The sequence below is a fragment of the Malaclemys terrapin genome, chromosome 9 (assembly GCF_027887155.1).
Source record: "Malaclemys terrapin pileata isolate rMalTer1 chromosome 9, rMalTer1.hap1, whole genome shotgun sequence".
NCBI lineage: Eukaryota > Metazoa > Chordata > Testudines > Emydidae > Malaclemys > Malaclemys terrapin.
In genome coordinates, this window is record NC_071513.1 from 26,608,726 (window position 1) to 26,625,783 (window position 17,058).

The 17,058-nt window shown below is 42.2% G+C and overlaps 1 protein-coding gene across 1 annotated transcript; it reads left to right on the forward strand.

Moving 5' to 3' along the window:
• The first annotated feature begins 1,725 nt into the window (after positions 1-1,725).
• On the forward strand, positions 1,726-15,817 carry LOC128843197 (putative P2Y purinoceptor 10). Its single transcript, XM_054039808.1, has 2 exons — positions 1,726-1,803; positions 12,488-15,817. The coding sequence occupies exon 2, from the start codon at positions 12,532-12,534 to the stop codon at positions 13,510-13,512; it is 981 nt and encodes a 326-aa protein (XP_053895783.1). The 5' UTR covers positions 1,726-1,803; positions 12,488-12,531; the 3' UTR covers positions 13,513-15,817.
• Positions 15,818-17,058: the final 1,241 nt, after the last annotated feature.

The window sequence follows — 17,058 nt, forward strand, 5'->3', positions numbered from 1 at the left end:
GTTCTCACTTCTCATGAGGAACTTAATAAAACCAAAACCAGGATTTGCAGATAATTCGCCGTACTGTCCAAAGGACTGTTACCTCTCTTCAACCAAGTCATGCAAATAATTGCAAAGCAAACTTCCAGTTCTTATTAACCTTCTCAACAACTCTTTGAAACAGAGAGATTTATAAACCAGAGAGCTGCGTGTTAAAGGGTATTTGTCTAGGGTCGTGCTTAGTGGAATTAGATGCCTTTACTTTTAGCTCTTTTATAGCCATAAACAGTAAAGCATCAGTAATGGCAGAGTGTTTACAAAGCCACAGTGAGTAATTTATAATTCAGCCCAATTCCCAGGGCAAAGGTGTAGTATGTGCGCTGCTGGTTGAAAGGTGTGGCTCGCCAGCTGCATGGCTGATGTGGAGAGGGAGGGCTTAGACCCACCTCTTTTGCACGGCTCCCTCTTTGGGTTGGTTTGCACCCCGAGAGCACAAGGAGGAAGAATTACACTGGGGTCTCAGGTGAGGAGAGGGGAAAAAAGAGGAAAGCTTTTGCACCTTCCTCCTCCCTTGTGTATGTATCAGGTATAGGTACGGTAGGGTCCTTAGACTTCTGAGCAGACAGATCAATGACTAAATTGTTGTTCCATGAGAAAACAGGACTTGGGATGTTCTCACCAGTGCTCTAATGCTGTGCCCTAAACAGGATGCAGAAGAGCATTTACTGCTGACACATAGTGACAGTTACATGCTACAAACCACAGGTCTGATTCCACAGCACCTGCACAGGCAAAACTCCACTGACTTCCCAAAGGGACCTCTGACACTTTAAACGTCAGTGATCTTGGGTGAACTCCTGGCCCCAGTGAAGTGATGGGAGTTTTGCCATTTACTTCACTGGTGCCCGGATTCCACCCCTTAGCGTGACACATTTCAGGATGTTACAGATTCTCATTTTTAGCGCTGGGTTGTCACCGTAAATTTAAAACTGTTTTAGTTTCTCTGTCTATTCAGGTTGCAGAGCAATGACGGGCCAGCTCCTGCTCCCACTGAGGCTGCTAGGAGCTTTGCCATTGGCTTCAGTGGGAGCAGGAGTAGGCCCTGTACATAACAATCACATGGAACAAGAAAGAAACAAACAGCAGCGACAAATACAAGGCAATAGCTGGATACATTCTGTGACTAGGTGCCCCCGCCCCCAAAAAATAAATACCGTGGACCAAACGTTAACTTCCCTTTGGAGAGTGAGGCAAGGCCCTGGGAACTCTGTAAACATCAGTTCAGAGTTCGGCCTGTAGAGGAGGGCAGGAGATCCAAATCCCTGCCTCAGGGGCCTACAGGGGAAGGAACCTCCTGGCCCACAGAAGAGCTTTCTCCCTGGGTGATAGCTCTGCCTGGTCTCCCGTGGCAGCCTGGCTCTTGTGGGAGGAAGGGCGACATTGGGAGGCTGCATGGGACCAGTCCTGGAGAGAGAGCCCATGAGAGCTAATGGAATAGTGTAGAAGTTAATGGGAATGGATCGCAATGAGAGTTGTGAGTGCTCCTAAGGTGATAAGCACTTTGCAGGGTTTACTACAATGTACGTGAGACTAATGCATCCTGATTTCAAGCACTTATATAATCTGAGTTGTGTACACCAGTCCTAACATGTGCTCAGTGAAGTTTGTTACAGCAGCATTGGATGTGGTCACAATCTAACCTTATTTTAAACAGTCAGTGGCGTCATTCAGGTTGCTTTCTGAGACGTAAACAAGCTTTCACATTTTACTTCCTCTTCTAGCTGCACAAGTCCACAGTTATCAGCAGGATTGCTGGGCAATAAGGTAAGGCTGTTTTTCAAGCTCTGACTGCATGTATTAAAGCAAAAACTAATGAACCTGCACTGTTGGAATATGCTACATTAAAATAATGCTTTTCTTGTGCTTTTCATTGTGGTCATTCCCTTGTCAAAGCAGGAAAATTAGAATGAGAAAAGCTTGTTGTAGCGCTCTTTGTTTTACTAACTTTATATTGTAAAAAAAATTTGCAACGAGTGTTTTCTCAAGATAGCTTTTCCATCAAGATAAAGATACAGACAGAGACTGCAGAAGCACAGACAAAAGCAGTATGATGATTTGATCGGTTTGCCCGCCAAATTTTTGCAAGCATGAAAGAGCTAAAGTAGTAGCTGTAATAAACCACTGATGCCTGAGAGAGTGAAATTTTATGCTGTTGCAATTAATAGTATCTTAATTACTATCAAATGTTGTTACAAGAGGTCATTTTGTTCTGTGGTGTAATTTCTGAGTCAAAATCAGTACAATCTTTTATTTTTAAATTGTATTTGATGGTAACGGAAATTCCAGCAGACCGCTATTTTATCTAGTGAAGGATTTTTATTAGAATCAAAAGATTCCTTGTTCTAGCTGTTGTTTATATGTAATCTATGATGCTATGTAATTAAATTGTGAGAGCAAAATGATAATATTCCTTTGAGCTGGGTGATGGAAAACACAATGTGACAAAAGTCTAAAGGGTGGGACGCAATGTTCTCAGAGACTATCAGGCAATTGCCACTGATATGAAAACTGCAGCATGGATTAGGATTGCAATTATTAAACTGGATTAGACATAGCTTGATCTCTGATGGATGCATTTAAATCACGCTTTCTAAAACTTCTTTACTTAAGACTCCTTAATACTCTGACAATCGCTCAAACAGGTGGCTAGAGATCGGAGGGAATGTAATAGTGCAATCCCCTGTCAAGTGGCTGGTGACTAAGTTTGTGTATCCTTAAGGTAACTACAAACAAAACTCAGCAGTACACTGGGTTCCAAAGCTAAGTAAATGAAAAGGGAATTCCTCTTTTGGTGAGTCAGTTACCATGCAAAGCCAGTCTTGCCACAGACTTGAGTGGAAGAGACCTTTAGCTTTCGCATGAGATTTTAGCATATAAAATAAGGATGTTGGGTTTTTCTTTTTAAAAGGCATAAAGCAGTGGTTCTCAACCTGTGGCCCAATCGGCTCAGAGCTGCGCCCACGTAGGGTGACCAGATGTCTTGATTTTATAGGGACAGTCCCAATTTTGGGGTCTTTTTCTTATATAGGCTCCATTACCCCCTACCCCTGTCCAGATTTTTCATACTTGCTGTCTGGTCAACCTAGGCCCATGTGAAATCCTCAGGGCCATACTGGTATTATTGGATGTGGCCCACATAACACATTGTGGGCCACGTATGTGGCCCACTATAATAAATAGGTTGAGACTCACTGGCATAAAGGCTATTGTCGAAATGTGGTCCAATGGATGATGCTCAGAGCTTTAATCCTGTCAGAGCAAATGGGCCAAATTCATCCCTGGTGTAACTCCACTTCATACCAATGATGAATTTGTCCCAGCATGGTAGAAGTGTGATGGCAAGGTATCTGGGAAGGTGTGTGCACTTGTATTGGTGCTGAGGGGACAGTAGCACAAACTTTTCCCTATCAGTATGAGTGTCAGTGGAATATTGGAGATACAGGATTGATGAGGTAATATCTTTTATTGGACCAAGTTCTGTTGATGAAAGAGACAAGTTTTCGAACTACACAAAGCTCTTCTCCAGGTCTGGGAAAGGTACTCCTTGTGTCACAGCAAAATGCCAAGTGGATCAGATTGTTTAGCATAAGTAGTTTGCACATATTGTAAGGGACCAAACAAGGTAGGAGTAGTCCCTTAACAATGGGGGTAAAAACCTAACTGGCTCCAAGACTGATCTTGATAAGTTTATTGAGGGGGTTGGTATGATGACACTGCCTACAATGGTATGTAGCCGGTCTGTGACTGCTAGTAGCAAATATTCTCCAACATCCAGTGCTGGGAAACTAGATGGGGAGGGCTGTGACGCTCTGTACCTTGGGGGAACACCATGTACTCCCATGTTCATCCTTATAATATGATTATGTGGTATCCAATGCAAAGTTTGTCATGTCGGGTGTCTTCAGAAGGCTCATGATGCACTGAGCATTGTTGTTATAGTAATCTTATCGGTTGTAATTTCATATATATAGTTATGAGGCTGAAAATGTGTCCTCATTGTTTAAAACAAGCTCAGGCAAACTCTCCAAGAGCAGAGGGGCAGTTCACACCTCATCAGGGCATTTTTGGGACAAACCCAGCCCAGCCTCACAGGAACAAAGTACACTGACCTAGGCAACAACAAAGGATCTGTTGGACTCTCGAGTGAGTCACCCCCCCGCTTCTCTTGGTCAGTTTGGGACTACAATGAGGTAATGCTCACCTGACTCTGAAGGGGGGGGGCAAAGCCAAGATGGAAGAAAGGACATGATAAAAGGGAGAGACATTTGCCATGCTCTCTCTCTCTCTCTTCTACCCCCATCTACATCACCACCACCAAGCGAATGAAGCGCTAATCAAAGGCGAGTGCCTGGCTGAAAGGCAACCAGCCAGCCTGTGGTGAGAAGCATCTAAGTTTGTAAGGGCACTGAAAGTGTTAAGATCAGCTTAGAAGGCGTTTTGCTTTCATTTCATTGACCAAACCTGACTTTCACTTAAAATCTATCTTTTGTAGTTAATAAATTTGTTTGTTTATTCTACCTGAAGCAGTGCATTTGGTTTGAAGCGTGTCAGAGACTCCCCTTGGGATAACAAGCCTGGTACATATCAATTTATTTGTTAAATTGATGAACTCATATAAGCTTGCAGTGTCCAGTGGGCATTACTGGACACTGCAAGATGGAGGTTGTGTCTGGGACTGGATATATTGGCTAGTGTCATTTGGTTGCACAATCCAAGCAGCTTACATGCTAGAGGCTGTGCGTGAACAACCCAGGAGTGCGGATTCTCAAAGCAGAGCAGGGTAAGGCTGGCTCCCAGAGTCGAGGATTGGAGTGAGCTAGCAGATCACTGGTCCAGAGTTATTTGGAACCAGGGGAACATCACAAGGGCTCTGAGTTATTACAGACAATTCTTTCCCAGGTGACTGGCTGGTGGAGCTTGCTGAAATGCTCAGGGTCCAACTGATCACCATATTCAGGGCTGGGAAGGAATTTTCCTCCGGAGTCAGATTGGCAGAGACCCTGGGGTGGAGGTCACCTTTTACTGCAACATGGAGCATGGGACACTTGCAGGTTTAAACTAGCGTAGATGGTGGATTCTCTGTAAGTTGAAGTCTTTAAATCATGATTTGAGGACTTCAGTAACTCAGTCAGAGGTTATAGGTCTATTACAGGAGTGGGTGGGTGAGTTCTATGGCCTGCAATGTGCAGGAGGCCAGACTAGATGATCATGATCATAGAAGATTAGGGTTGGAAGAGACCTCAGGAGATCATCTAGTCCAGTAGATGGCAACCTTTCAGAAGTGGTGTGCCGAGTCATCGTTTATTCAATCTAATTTAAGGTTTCACGTGCCAGTAGTACATTTTAACATTTTTAGAAGGTCTCTTTCTATAAGTATATAATATACAACTAAACTATTGTTGTATGTAAAGTAAATAAGGTTTTTAAAATGTTTAAGAAGCGTCATTTAAAATTAAATTAAAATGCGGAGTCCCCCGGACCAGTGGCCAGGACCCGGGCAGTGTGAGTGCCACTGAAAATCAGTTTGTGTGCCGTCTTTGGCACACGTGCCATAGGTTGCCTACCCCTGATCTAGTCCAACTCCCTGCTCAAAGCAGGACCAACACCAACTAAATCAACCCAGCCAGGGCTTTGTCAAGCCGGGCCTTAAAAAACTCTAAGGATGGAGATTCCACCACCTCCCTAGGTAACTCATTCCAGTGCTTCACCACCCTCCTAGTGAAATAGTTTTTCCTAATATCCAACCTAGACCTTCCTTACTGCAACTTGAGACCATTGCTCCTTGTTCTGTCATCTGCCACCACTGAGAACAGCCGAGCTCCATCCTTTTGGGAACTCCCATTCCGGTAGTTGAAGACTGCTATCAAATCCCCCTTCACTCTTCTCTTCTGCAGACTAAATGACCCCAGTTGCCTCAGCCTCCCCTCATGTGCCCTAGCCCCCTAATCATTTTCGTTGCCCTCTGCTGGACTCTCTCCAATTTGTCCACATCCCTTCTGTACTGGGGGGCCCAAAACTGGAATAATCACTTCCCTCGATCTGCTGGCAATGCTCCTACTAATGCATCCCAATATGCCGTTAGCCTTCTTGGCAACAAGGGCATACTGCTGACTCATATCCAGCTCCTTGTCCATTGTAATCCCCAGATCCTTTTCTGCAGAACTGCCACTTAGGCAGTCAGTCCCCAGTCTGTAGCAGTGCCTGGGATTCTTCCGTCCTACGTGCAGGACTCTGCCCTTGTCCTTGTTGAACCTCATCAGATTTCTTTTGGCCCAATCCTCCAATTTGTCTATGTCACTCTGGACCCTATCCCTATTCTCCAGCTTATCTACCTCTCCCCCCAGCTTAGTGTCATCCGCAAACTTGCTGAGGGTGCAATCCATCCCATCATCCAGATCGTTAATGAAGATGTTGAACAAAACTGGCCTCAGGACCGACCCCTGGGGCACTCCGCTTGATACTGGCTGCTAACTAGACATTGAGCCATTGATCATTAGCTGTTGAACCTGATGATCTAGCCAGCTTTCTATCCACCTTATAGTTCATTCATCCAATCCATTCGTCTTTAATTTGCTGGCAAGAATACTGTGGGAGACCGTATCAAAAGCTTTGCTAAAGTCAAGGTATATCATGTCCACCACTTTTCCCATATCCACAGAGCCAGTTATCTCATCATAGAAGGCAATCAGGTTGGTCAGGCAAGACTTGCCTTTGGTGAATCCATGTTGACTGTTCCTGATCACCTTCCTCTTCTCCAAGTGCTTCAAAATGGATTCCTTGAGGACCATGTTCCTTCTTCCTTTTTTAAAGATGGGCACTATATTTGCCTTCTTCCAATTGTCCAGGACCTCCCCCTATTGCCACGAGTTTTCAAAGATAATGGCCAATGGCTCTCCAATCACATCAGCCAACTCCCTCAGCACCCTCAGATGCATTGCATTCACCCCATGGACTTGTGTATGTCCAGCTTTTCTAAATAGTCCTTAATCTGTTCCTTTACCACTGAGGGCTGCTCACCTCCTCCCCATACTGTGGGTCCCTTCTGGCATTAAAGTCTATGAGTTATTAGTCTCCCTAATTTCCTGGGACCAACACTGCTACAACTACACTGCGTAGTGGAATAATGGAATACATTAGTGGACATTTGATTCATATTGACACTTGTGACCTGGGTCCTAGTGGGCAGCAAGCTGTGGTCACTCAATTAGGGTGAACTGCAAAGAATGTGGCAGACAATCCCCATAAAGCTGGTGGACATTCCAATACTTAGATTTACCAAGCCAGCATAAAACAGCTTCTTTATTACCTTACTGGTTACTCAGAAGTCCAAACAACACAGTTCCCTTAAAGTGATCCAGCCTCAGGCCTTCATCCAACCCCCATCAAATATGATGAAAATTTCTGTAAATCTTATGTCATCATATAAAAGAAAAGGTTCTACCAATCCCAAAGGATCAGACACATTATTGAATGTTTCAGATCTTACCCAAATACACGCTCCAGCCAATTCTTATTAACTAAACTAAAATTTATAGAGAGTATGATTAAAAGCTCAATATACCTACAGACATGAGTTCAATTCATTGAGGTTCAGATTCATAGCAGAGATGGTGAGCTTTGTAGTTGCAAAGAGTTCTTTCAGAAATAGTTCATAGGTTATTGTCCAAGGTCCAAATATCATATTCAGGGCGTACCAGCATAACCGGGACCTCAGTCTTGCTACTCAAACTTCCCCTGATGAAGCTTAAGCAGATTGGAGATGACATAAACAGGATCCAAGGATCTTTTTATACAGTGTTCTAGCATCCACTTGACCACACAGTCCTGGTTAAACAATAGGCTTTTGATATAACCTTTTGCTTTCTAAACACCACCAGTAATTCATTACACAAATTAACATAGGGCAATTTATCCATTAGGCAGTCTATTACAAACTTCAAAGAGACATATTGACAATGACATCATTTTGCCCAAGATTCATCCAAATATTAATATTCCCTTTTGATCTCTGAATCAATAGTTATAGTGACAGGCAGGAACTGTCTGTTTACAGGTAATATCTAAGATACACACAATTAGTATTACTTCTAACAATATAGGTTTGCATTTCAAAGTTCTAGACTATTTAGTATGAATGGCCCTAATTATCATTTGCGTACCTTTCTAACATGACTTTAAAGGTGAGCTTTGGGTCCTTCAGCCTACAAGCTGTTTAACCCTTTCTAGCCATGCATCACAACTCTGTAAGACATACATATTTATCACAGCTAAGAAGCTGTGAGCAGCATTCAGCCAGGGAAGCCTCCCTTTTGATTCAACTGTAGAGCTTTTCACTGCTGACGGTGAGGGTTTCAGTTTTCATTGTGACTCCAGCAACGTGCAAGATACAGGAACACTCAGAGAGGAGTGATTCTAGAGGAAGGATTTTGCAACATAGTTAAACCAGTTATAGTGTCTGGTCACCACTTGATGGGCACAATAAAAAAACAGTAGGGCCAAGGAATGACAGTCCTACACTTGTTGGTCTCAGTTTGAGCATTCCTTTCTTGATATTGCCATGGAAATAATATTTTGCAGCCTTCCATCTACAAGTAACCAAGTAATAGTGTGCACCAGTACAGACCGTTTCTTTCCTTGTTACCACAGTCTTACAAATGCAAATCAAGCATTAAGCAAACATCAATATTGTATTTATTCATTATTGGTTTTATCGAAATGGCATGTTCTGAAGAAAATGATCCAGTAGGAATTTGTTTTCGCAGAGGCTTTCACTGTCCATTTGTGACTTCCAAACTACTGTGATATGTCTTCTCTATATGGGAAAAAAGATAATTGAATGGAATATGTTAGCTTGCCACCTGTGCTATGCAACATGCTTTTGGTGCCCTTGCTTTGTCAGTAGCTTTGCAGTAAGGGTCCAGTCCTGCCAGGTGTTGAGCAGGTTTCTGTATTTTAGCTTAGAGGATAGTTTTATCATGTTTTAAATAAAGTGATTAATTATTGGCAAGCCTAGTGAATTGGTGGGTGAGAATGCTCTGTACTTGAGCATTGTTATTATATAAATGTTACCCATAATTTTGCACTCCCAGTCATTTCACACTCTTTAGTCCATATTTCATCATATAGAGCCTGACCCAGAGCCCACTGAAATCAATAAAGAGCCTTTTACAGGCCCATCATTCAATTGCTAATTTAATACAGATGTTTAATTTTTATTTTTTGTCAACCACATTTTAAGGGTATTTTTGTAACCATGTGGCTGTGCCCACAATGATTCTGAACAGCTATCTTTGTTTAATTTCCCTAGATCAGGACTTTCCCCTAACTATAACATCAAAAAGTTAGGGGATTTTTCTCTGAAATTATTCTGCTATCAATTGTCTAAAATCAGAACACAAACTTTTCAATTTGAGATAATCCCAGAAGACATCAAGACACACAAAACCATAAAACATAATTTAAAAATAATCATACCATATCTATCTAGGTGTCTATGTGGCCCTCAACGCCATAGCATGTATTTCAACACCTTATTTTCTCTTAGCAGGGTTAGAAATCTCTCTCTAAAGAAAAGGCAAAAAGAAATGAAACATTGTCTAAATCTGACACCTTGTGGCCAATTAAAGAACAGATTATAGGACGAGATGAAAACTATGGCACAAAAATTCCGTTATTCTCTAACCATCAGCAATGCTAGACCTGCATCATTCTGCACCTATATCTTTTCTCTGAGAAAACATGATTCTACACATCCAAGAAGCAACTCAAACAGTGAGAAAACCTTTGAGGGATAGGTATTTCCTCATGTCTGGAATGCTTGTAAGAAGGTATACTTTGCCATTAGAAAATGAAGGCGGCATTGCTGGAAATCACTTGTGTGCAGACAACGCTTTACTGAAGCAGGGATGATAATATGTTATCTTAAATGCTTATTTAATACATGGGTTCTTTTTAAGACCTGCAATAGGAGTGGTCTCACTGGTGAGCCAGAAGGCTGTGCTTGATTACATCAAAAGTGCTTATGAACTCTAATTCCTTAGTTATTACATAAAATCTAATAAAGGCTAACTGCACCTAGGGGCATCTGCATGCAAAGGGACTGAAACAGAAATATCCCATTTTGATTTAATTTCAGGTCAATGGAATTGAAATTCATGTAAGAACAGCAGTCCATGGGCCAGATTGCTAAAGGTATTTAGATGCCTAAAGACATAGAGGTTAGTGGTATTTTCAAAAAAGGCCTAACTCCCACTGATCTCAGTCAGCCATTTCAGAGGGCTGTTTATTGGGTGGGGTGTAGGTGGGTGGCTGTCAGTGCTATATGGCGTTAGTCTGTTGCTGGGCTATTCTTTAAGGAGAAAAGAAAAGCCAGAGGAATAGAAACATGTTTCAAACGAAGGGCAAAAAAGAGAGTGAGCAACAACTGCTGCTCTCAGGGCCTGCTGGCATAGAAATGGGTGGTCATAGGCACTGTTAGCATAAGCAGGCCAATGATTACACCAGTGGTGAATTTGGACCATACCCTGTGGTAGACCATATGCTTCTTAGTCATGTATGAGTAACATGCTACAAGTTACCAGGCCAGCATCTACTTACAGAGACACTTTTGCTGGCAGATGCCTCCTGTAGGTGGTACTTTGCAGAAAATGAGTCATTTGCAGTGAATCAGTATCTCCGATGCTATATCCTCACAGTAAAACTCCCTGCAGGGAACTAAAATGGAGAAAATTTCCTCACAGAATCCCTCCACCATCATTCTATTGGGATGCCCACCTCTATACCTAGAAGATCCAATGGATTCTCATGGATCATAGGGGAATGGGAATCAGCAGAAGGCCTGCAACTGCCATGCAGAAAGTCTGTGCTTTCATACTGGCTCTGTGCCTCTGGTGCTCCTCACTCCCTGGCAAAAGGGAGACAATAAAATCCTGCTGCCAGGGACTTCCCTGAATGGAGCCATGGAAGGAATGTAGAAAAGCAGCTGGGAATCTCATCCCTTTCTTCAGCCACTGTGTGACATTTACATGAAAACAGGAACCCAGTCTTCATTTTTACGCTTACATTGGATGAGCTGGTAAATCAAGCTCACCCAGGATTTTGAGTACAGGAATATCCCCAAACTGAACTTTTCTTGCCTGTATTATCCCCTCTGAGGAGAAATCCTAGTCTGGTTTAAAGAAGGAAAAATACACCTAATTTAACAGTTTAATTGGAAGTTCCTCACCCCACCCTGATCAGTCTGCAGTTTGAATCAAAGGAGAGTCTGAAAAAGGAAAATATCACCTCAAAATTAAACTGCTCAATTAAAAATGATGGCCCAGGTTTGTGTTGGGGTGGTAGGGAGACCCAGGATGACCACATTTTAAGTGTAGCTCAATGTGTTTGGTAAGCAATAAGAAAGTAAATTCCATTTGTCTAGCCCAGACTGCAGGTTATCCTGGGCTGTCAGAGACAGGGATTTTTTCTAGGCTGGGTGGAAATCAATCCCTTCTTCATTGATGGCTACAACTTTGTCAGGGTCCCATACTGCTTCAGTGACATGGACCTGGCTCACTTTGAGAAGAATGATTAAGTGGTTAGGGCGCTAGACTGATACTTGCAGTACTTAATTTGTGCCAGGGCTGAGCCCCGGCACCTCTGGGCTCGGCAGTTCCTAGTCCCAGCACCTCTGGGCTCGGCTGTTCCTAGCCCCGGCACCTCTTGGCTCGGCTGTTCCTAGCCCCGGCACCTCTTGGCTTGCCACATCAGTTATGACAGTAAAAAATTGCTTGAGCTCCGGCACATCTTTCATTACAAATTAAGCACGGGATACTTGGGACATGCAACTTCAATTCTTTGATCAAACTTCCTGTGTGACGCCGGCTAAGTTGCTTAGTCTTACTGTGCCTCACTTCCCCAGCTGTAAAGTGGGGGTAACAGCGCTGCCCTGGCTCACCAGGGCATTGTGAGGATAACTACATTATTGACTGTAAGATGCTCAGATACTATGGTAATGGGACCAGGTACATACCTTCGATAGAGGGAAACAGTCTTTGAGGTTTCATAACCCCCAAAGTATCTTACTGCTTGTGAAAAAGCATTGAAGAGTGAGAAGGAGATTTACAGAGGACATGTTGTAGGCTCTACATTTTACTAAATGTAATAATGTAAGTAATGCATGTAGTACATGTGATGCAAATATTAATATTGATCAATCTTGCATTGTCTTTGCCTTTACAGCAATTGTTTTGGGAGGCACCAGGGCTTAGTGGCTAGAACACTAGACTGAGACTCAGGAGATCTGGGTTCCATTCCAGACTCTGCCAGTGGCCGGCTAGGAGACCGTAGGAAAGTCACTTTTACCTCCCTGAGCCTCAGTTTCCCAATGTGCAAAATGGGGATCATGATCTACTGATGCAAAATGCTATATAAGAGCTAGATGTTATGATTATCTTTTTACTCTTTACAGAAATCTTCCATCCAGTCCCAAATGATTGCTCAGACACACTCAAGATGCAGAGCAACGGATCTTCAGAAAACTGTGCTGATCCTAATATAACATTTAAAAACTCTCTATATGCAACCACTTACACCATAATATTCATTCCTGGTCTTCTGGCAAACAGTGCTGCATTATGGGTTTTATGTCGCTTCATCAGCAAGAAGAACAAAGCTGTCATTTTTATGATTAATTTGGCTGCAGCCGATCTTGCTCATGTTCTCTCGTTACCGCTACGAATATATTATTATATAAACCACACGTGGCCTTTTGGGAGATTTCTCTGCTTGTTATGTTTCTACCTGAAGTATCTCAACATGTACGCAAGCATTTGTTTCCTTACCTGCATAAGTATTCAAAGGTACTACTTCCTCCTCCATCCATTCAAAGCCAAAGACTGGAAGCGCAGGTATGACGTCACCATTAGTGCTGTGGTATGGATTGTGGTTGGGGCTGCTTGCTCACCATTTCCCATTATGAGAAACTCTGACTTAACCAACAATTCAAATTTCTGCTTTGCAGATCTTGGAGTCAGGAAAATTGACAGTAAGACAGCTTCTGTGATTATGGTAACGATAGCTGAGCTTTTAGGATTTGTGGGCCCTCTAATTATTATTGTATACTGTACCTGGAAAACAAAAGAGTCGCTTCAGAAATACGAAATGCCTTTGCAAAATACCAGTGAAAAGCGGAGAGCTTTACGCATGGTTTCTATGTGTGCAGCTGTGTTCTTTGTGTGTTTCACACCGTATCACATAAACTTCTTCTTCTACATGATGGTGAAAGAGAATGTTATTACACACTGCGCCATACGCCGAAGCACTCTTTACTCTCAGCCCTTTTGCTTAAGCCTGGCAAGCCTGGACTGTTGTTTGGATCCAATCCTGTACTTCTTTACAACAGCAGAATTTCAGGATCAGTTATCAAGACACAGCAGCGCAATCATCAGGAGTCGCCTGATGAGCAAGGAGAGCGCCTCGTCGATTAAGGAATAAAAACCATGAGCATTTTTTTTAACCTTATTACATATGAAATCTTGGACTGCTCTATAACTCTGTAGTCAAATAGGTAGAATAGAAACACCTGCAGCTTTATTTGATGGAGTTTGTGATGCTGAAAGCCTTTTGAAATATAGAAAACAATGTTCATTTAAAATCAGCAGTCAAATGGTATAGGTGTTTGAGACTGGAGAACCTCTGACTAGAGTAAACTGGTGGAGTGCCTCACCTGATCTACCTGAACTAGAAAATACTGTAGGGAGCAGTGCTGCCTTTGCAGGGAGATGGCCTGAATGGCCTAGTAGCTCTTTCCTAACTTGTGTGGTTCTATGATCAAGCCAAAGACACTCCAAACACCGAGGCCCAGTGTGACCTCCTCTCAGCAACTGCTCTTCTGCAACAGAAGTACAGCGCAACAGGGGAAATAATTAACAAACAAAACCAAGCACAGAGACACAAAGTGGAACCTCCTCAAGGTTTGCAGCTTGATTCAATATGGCGACCACATTTCCATAGGTACACAGTTGCTCTTTCTACACTGTGGTATCGCTAGTGAAAAGCCTGTACTGCTAGGGCCTGCTGTTGGCACTAAGCATATTGTGTTATTCACAACACATTTCTATCTCTATTTCACATTTTCTTTCCATCTTTTCTTGTTCTCTCCTTCCATTTCTTTATATCCTTCTCTTCTTCCATCTCAAACATTTTCTCCTTAGTCACACGTAGGTGTCTGGATATCCTCCTCCCACCTCCCGCCCCTGCCTGCCCTCAGCAGCCTGTGCTACAACAGAGGTCAGGACTCGGTGACTAAGTTCTTCAGCTGACCTCCACAAACAGTGCGGCCTGTACATCAAAGAGTGGGCTCTTCACCTGCTGCCAGCTGCCTCCTTCTCAGCTGCTCACTGTCAAAGTGTGCTATATGGTGCAGGACCGTCACATCAGGACTGCAGGCCCCATCGTTCCTTGCTGCACATGGCCCTCTTCCGTTAAGCGCTTTGCAGTTCATCCATGCAGTAAAAGGATTGATTTAGTAAATTCAACTAACAAATAAATTAGCAGAAAGAGTGATCTACCCACAATCGTTCCACTAGTTGAAAAAAAATAAGAGAGAGGCCTAATTAATTGAATAAATTATTAATAATTCCCTCCGCTCTAATGGTGACCTCAATTTGTGTACCCCCATAAATACATTAGCTATTAAAACATTCAAGCAAACTGCAAAGTATTATTTCACAGAACGCAGAAATTAGCACACTAAAAATGGGTCAAATTCATCCTAGAGTAACTCCACTGATTTCAGTGGTCTTATACCTGGGATTGATTTGGTCAGATGTGTGTGTACTGATTTATCCACTTTGAATGAATTTTAAGACAAAAATTGTCATTAAGTAGCAGCAACAGCATCTATATCTTGCAAAAGTAAGCCTTATGTGTAGCTATAAAACGCAAACAAAAGTAGCTGAAACACTTAAGTGTAACTACCTGAATTTCATGTTATTACTTTTTGGCCCAGCCAAAAATGCCTTTCCATTTAGTGTCTCCCAGGTTTAAGGGGGCTGGGGGTGGGAATATCGCTTGGGTTTAAATAATGATTACATTGGGTATTATCTTTAATGGCAAATGATTACATTATATTGATAATAAGCTAGGTAGCTCAACTACCATTTTTTAAAGCTAAATGTTATAGTTTATATACATGCAGCTGTTTTTAAAGAGATATTTCAGTGTTCACAAGTGTAACAAGGGAGTATATTTTAATTAAAGGAATTAGTCCTAGCTTCTTTAGCTTCTTAGTGACAAAGTTGTTCAATAAGTAACCAGTGCAATGCCTACTGAAATCAGGGGAAAGACTCCCATTGCCTTAACTAGACACTGTATTTTGCCAAAGACATACACACACACTTAACTTTATGCATTACAAGTACTGCAATTGAAACATACATTTAAGCACATGCATAATAAGTCTTTGCAGGACTGGGGCCTAAGTGTATATTCAAGCCTGTACAATGCAATTTTTATTAGTTTTGTTTTTTTTTTTAAATCAAGTTTTTTTCCTGTGCTATCAACTGTTCTATTTACTATCCTATGTGGATTCAGCCTATAGTTGTAATTATTTCTCTGAGAATGTTTATGTATCTTAGTCAGCTATTGGGAAGTGTTTAGTGTAATTTCCTTCAAGCTTCTGTTTTGCGCTTTGTTTGGTGGAGAAACAAATGTTTAAGGTATCACAATGACATTCGAACAGCTTGTCTTCCATTTTTCTTTGCAAAATCATGCTTTAAAAATAAATACACATTTGCAAATGTAACACAAGTTTCACAAAGGTGTGTTAATGTCTCAGACAACAGTGTGTTTTCCGATCCTTGGTTATTTGCAATACAGTTTTGCTGGCGAGTTCCAACAGCCTATTCACTTTGAGTGAAATTCCTCCCTGTGGAGAAGGCCAGCTCAGGACCAATGCACAAATTAAGTCCCACTTAAGACCTTAGAATAGAACTGGGGCCAGCACTCAGTCATATAGGCCAAAGACTGCACATTTGATTTACTACCAACCTTAGCTGCATTTAAACTGTCTACACACAGTTTTTAATACCAATTTAACTACACTTCTACCCTGATATAACGCGACCCGATATAACACATATTTGGACATAACGCGGTAAAGCAGCGCTCCAGGGGGGGGAGCGGGGCTGCGCACTCCGGCAGATCAAAGCAAGTTCGATATAGCGCGGTTTCACCTATAACGCCGTAAGATTTTTTAGCTCCCGAGGACAGCGTTATATCGGGGTAGAGGTGTATTTCTATCAGGAAGTTGATTTTTCTACCAGAATAGTTAAATGGGTGCAACCCCTAGTGTGGATTTCAGGTGCTTTTTACTGGTATTGCTTATTGCCTTTCTTGTACAGGAATAGCAACAGGGGCATTATTTCAGAGAAATTCTAGGGTGGGGTGAGAGTTGTACCAGTGTAGAGAACACTATATGTGGTTATGTTATAAGCTGCAAAGTCTTTGGGTAGGGACGGGGAAGTGGAGCATATAGATCTATGAAAAGTCTGACGGTAGAGGGAAGCTGCTCCTTTCCCTTCTACTCCCCCGCTCCACAGGAAATGACACCCCTGAATAGCAACACTAGTATAAGCACCTTTATACTGATATAGACACCAGTGGGGGTTATATTATTGTAACTACAGCAGTATTGTTAAAGCAGTAGAAGACAAGGCCTCAGCAGTGAAAGGGTCTGTATTTGGAGTGACAATCAGTGAAGATCAGAATCTGTGTTGCCGCAGGAACAGCAGCGTTCAAATTGTGGTTTTAAAAATGTATCAACATCACTTCAAATAAAGTGGAGATTGCTAAACTATAGAAAAACAAAGTTACAGGCTGATCTCTCTAGGGAGAATGTCTGCTTTTATTTGCTCCGCAGAGAATTTTGATGACTTCTCTTAATGTTACAATTTCTGTGGCAGCAAATAAAATTGCCCATTCTTATTCTTGCCCTGTTGTCCGAAAGGCCCTTTGTGAGTGCCAGAAGGAGAACTAAAG

What these genes read in the sequence shown, in the direction of transcription:
- LOC128843197 (XM_054039808.1), top strand. Translation starts at nt 12,532, where the DNA reads ATGCAGAGCAACGGATCTTCAGAAAACTGTGCTGATCCTAATATAACA.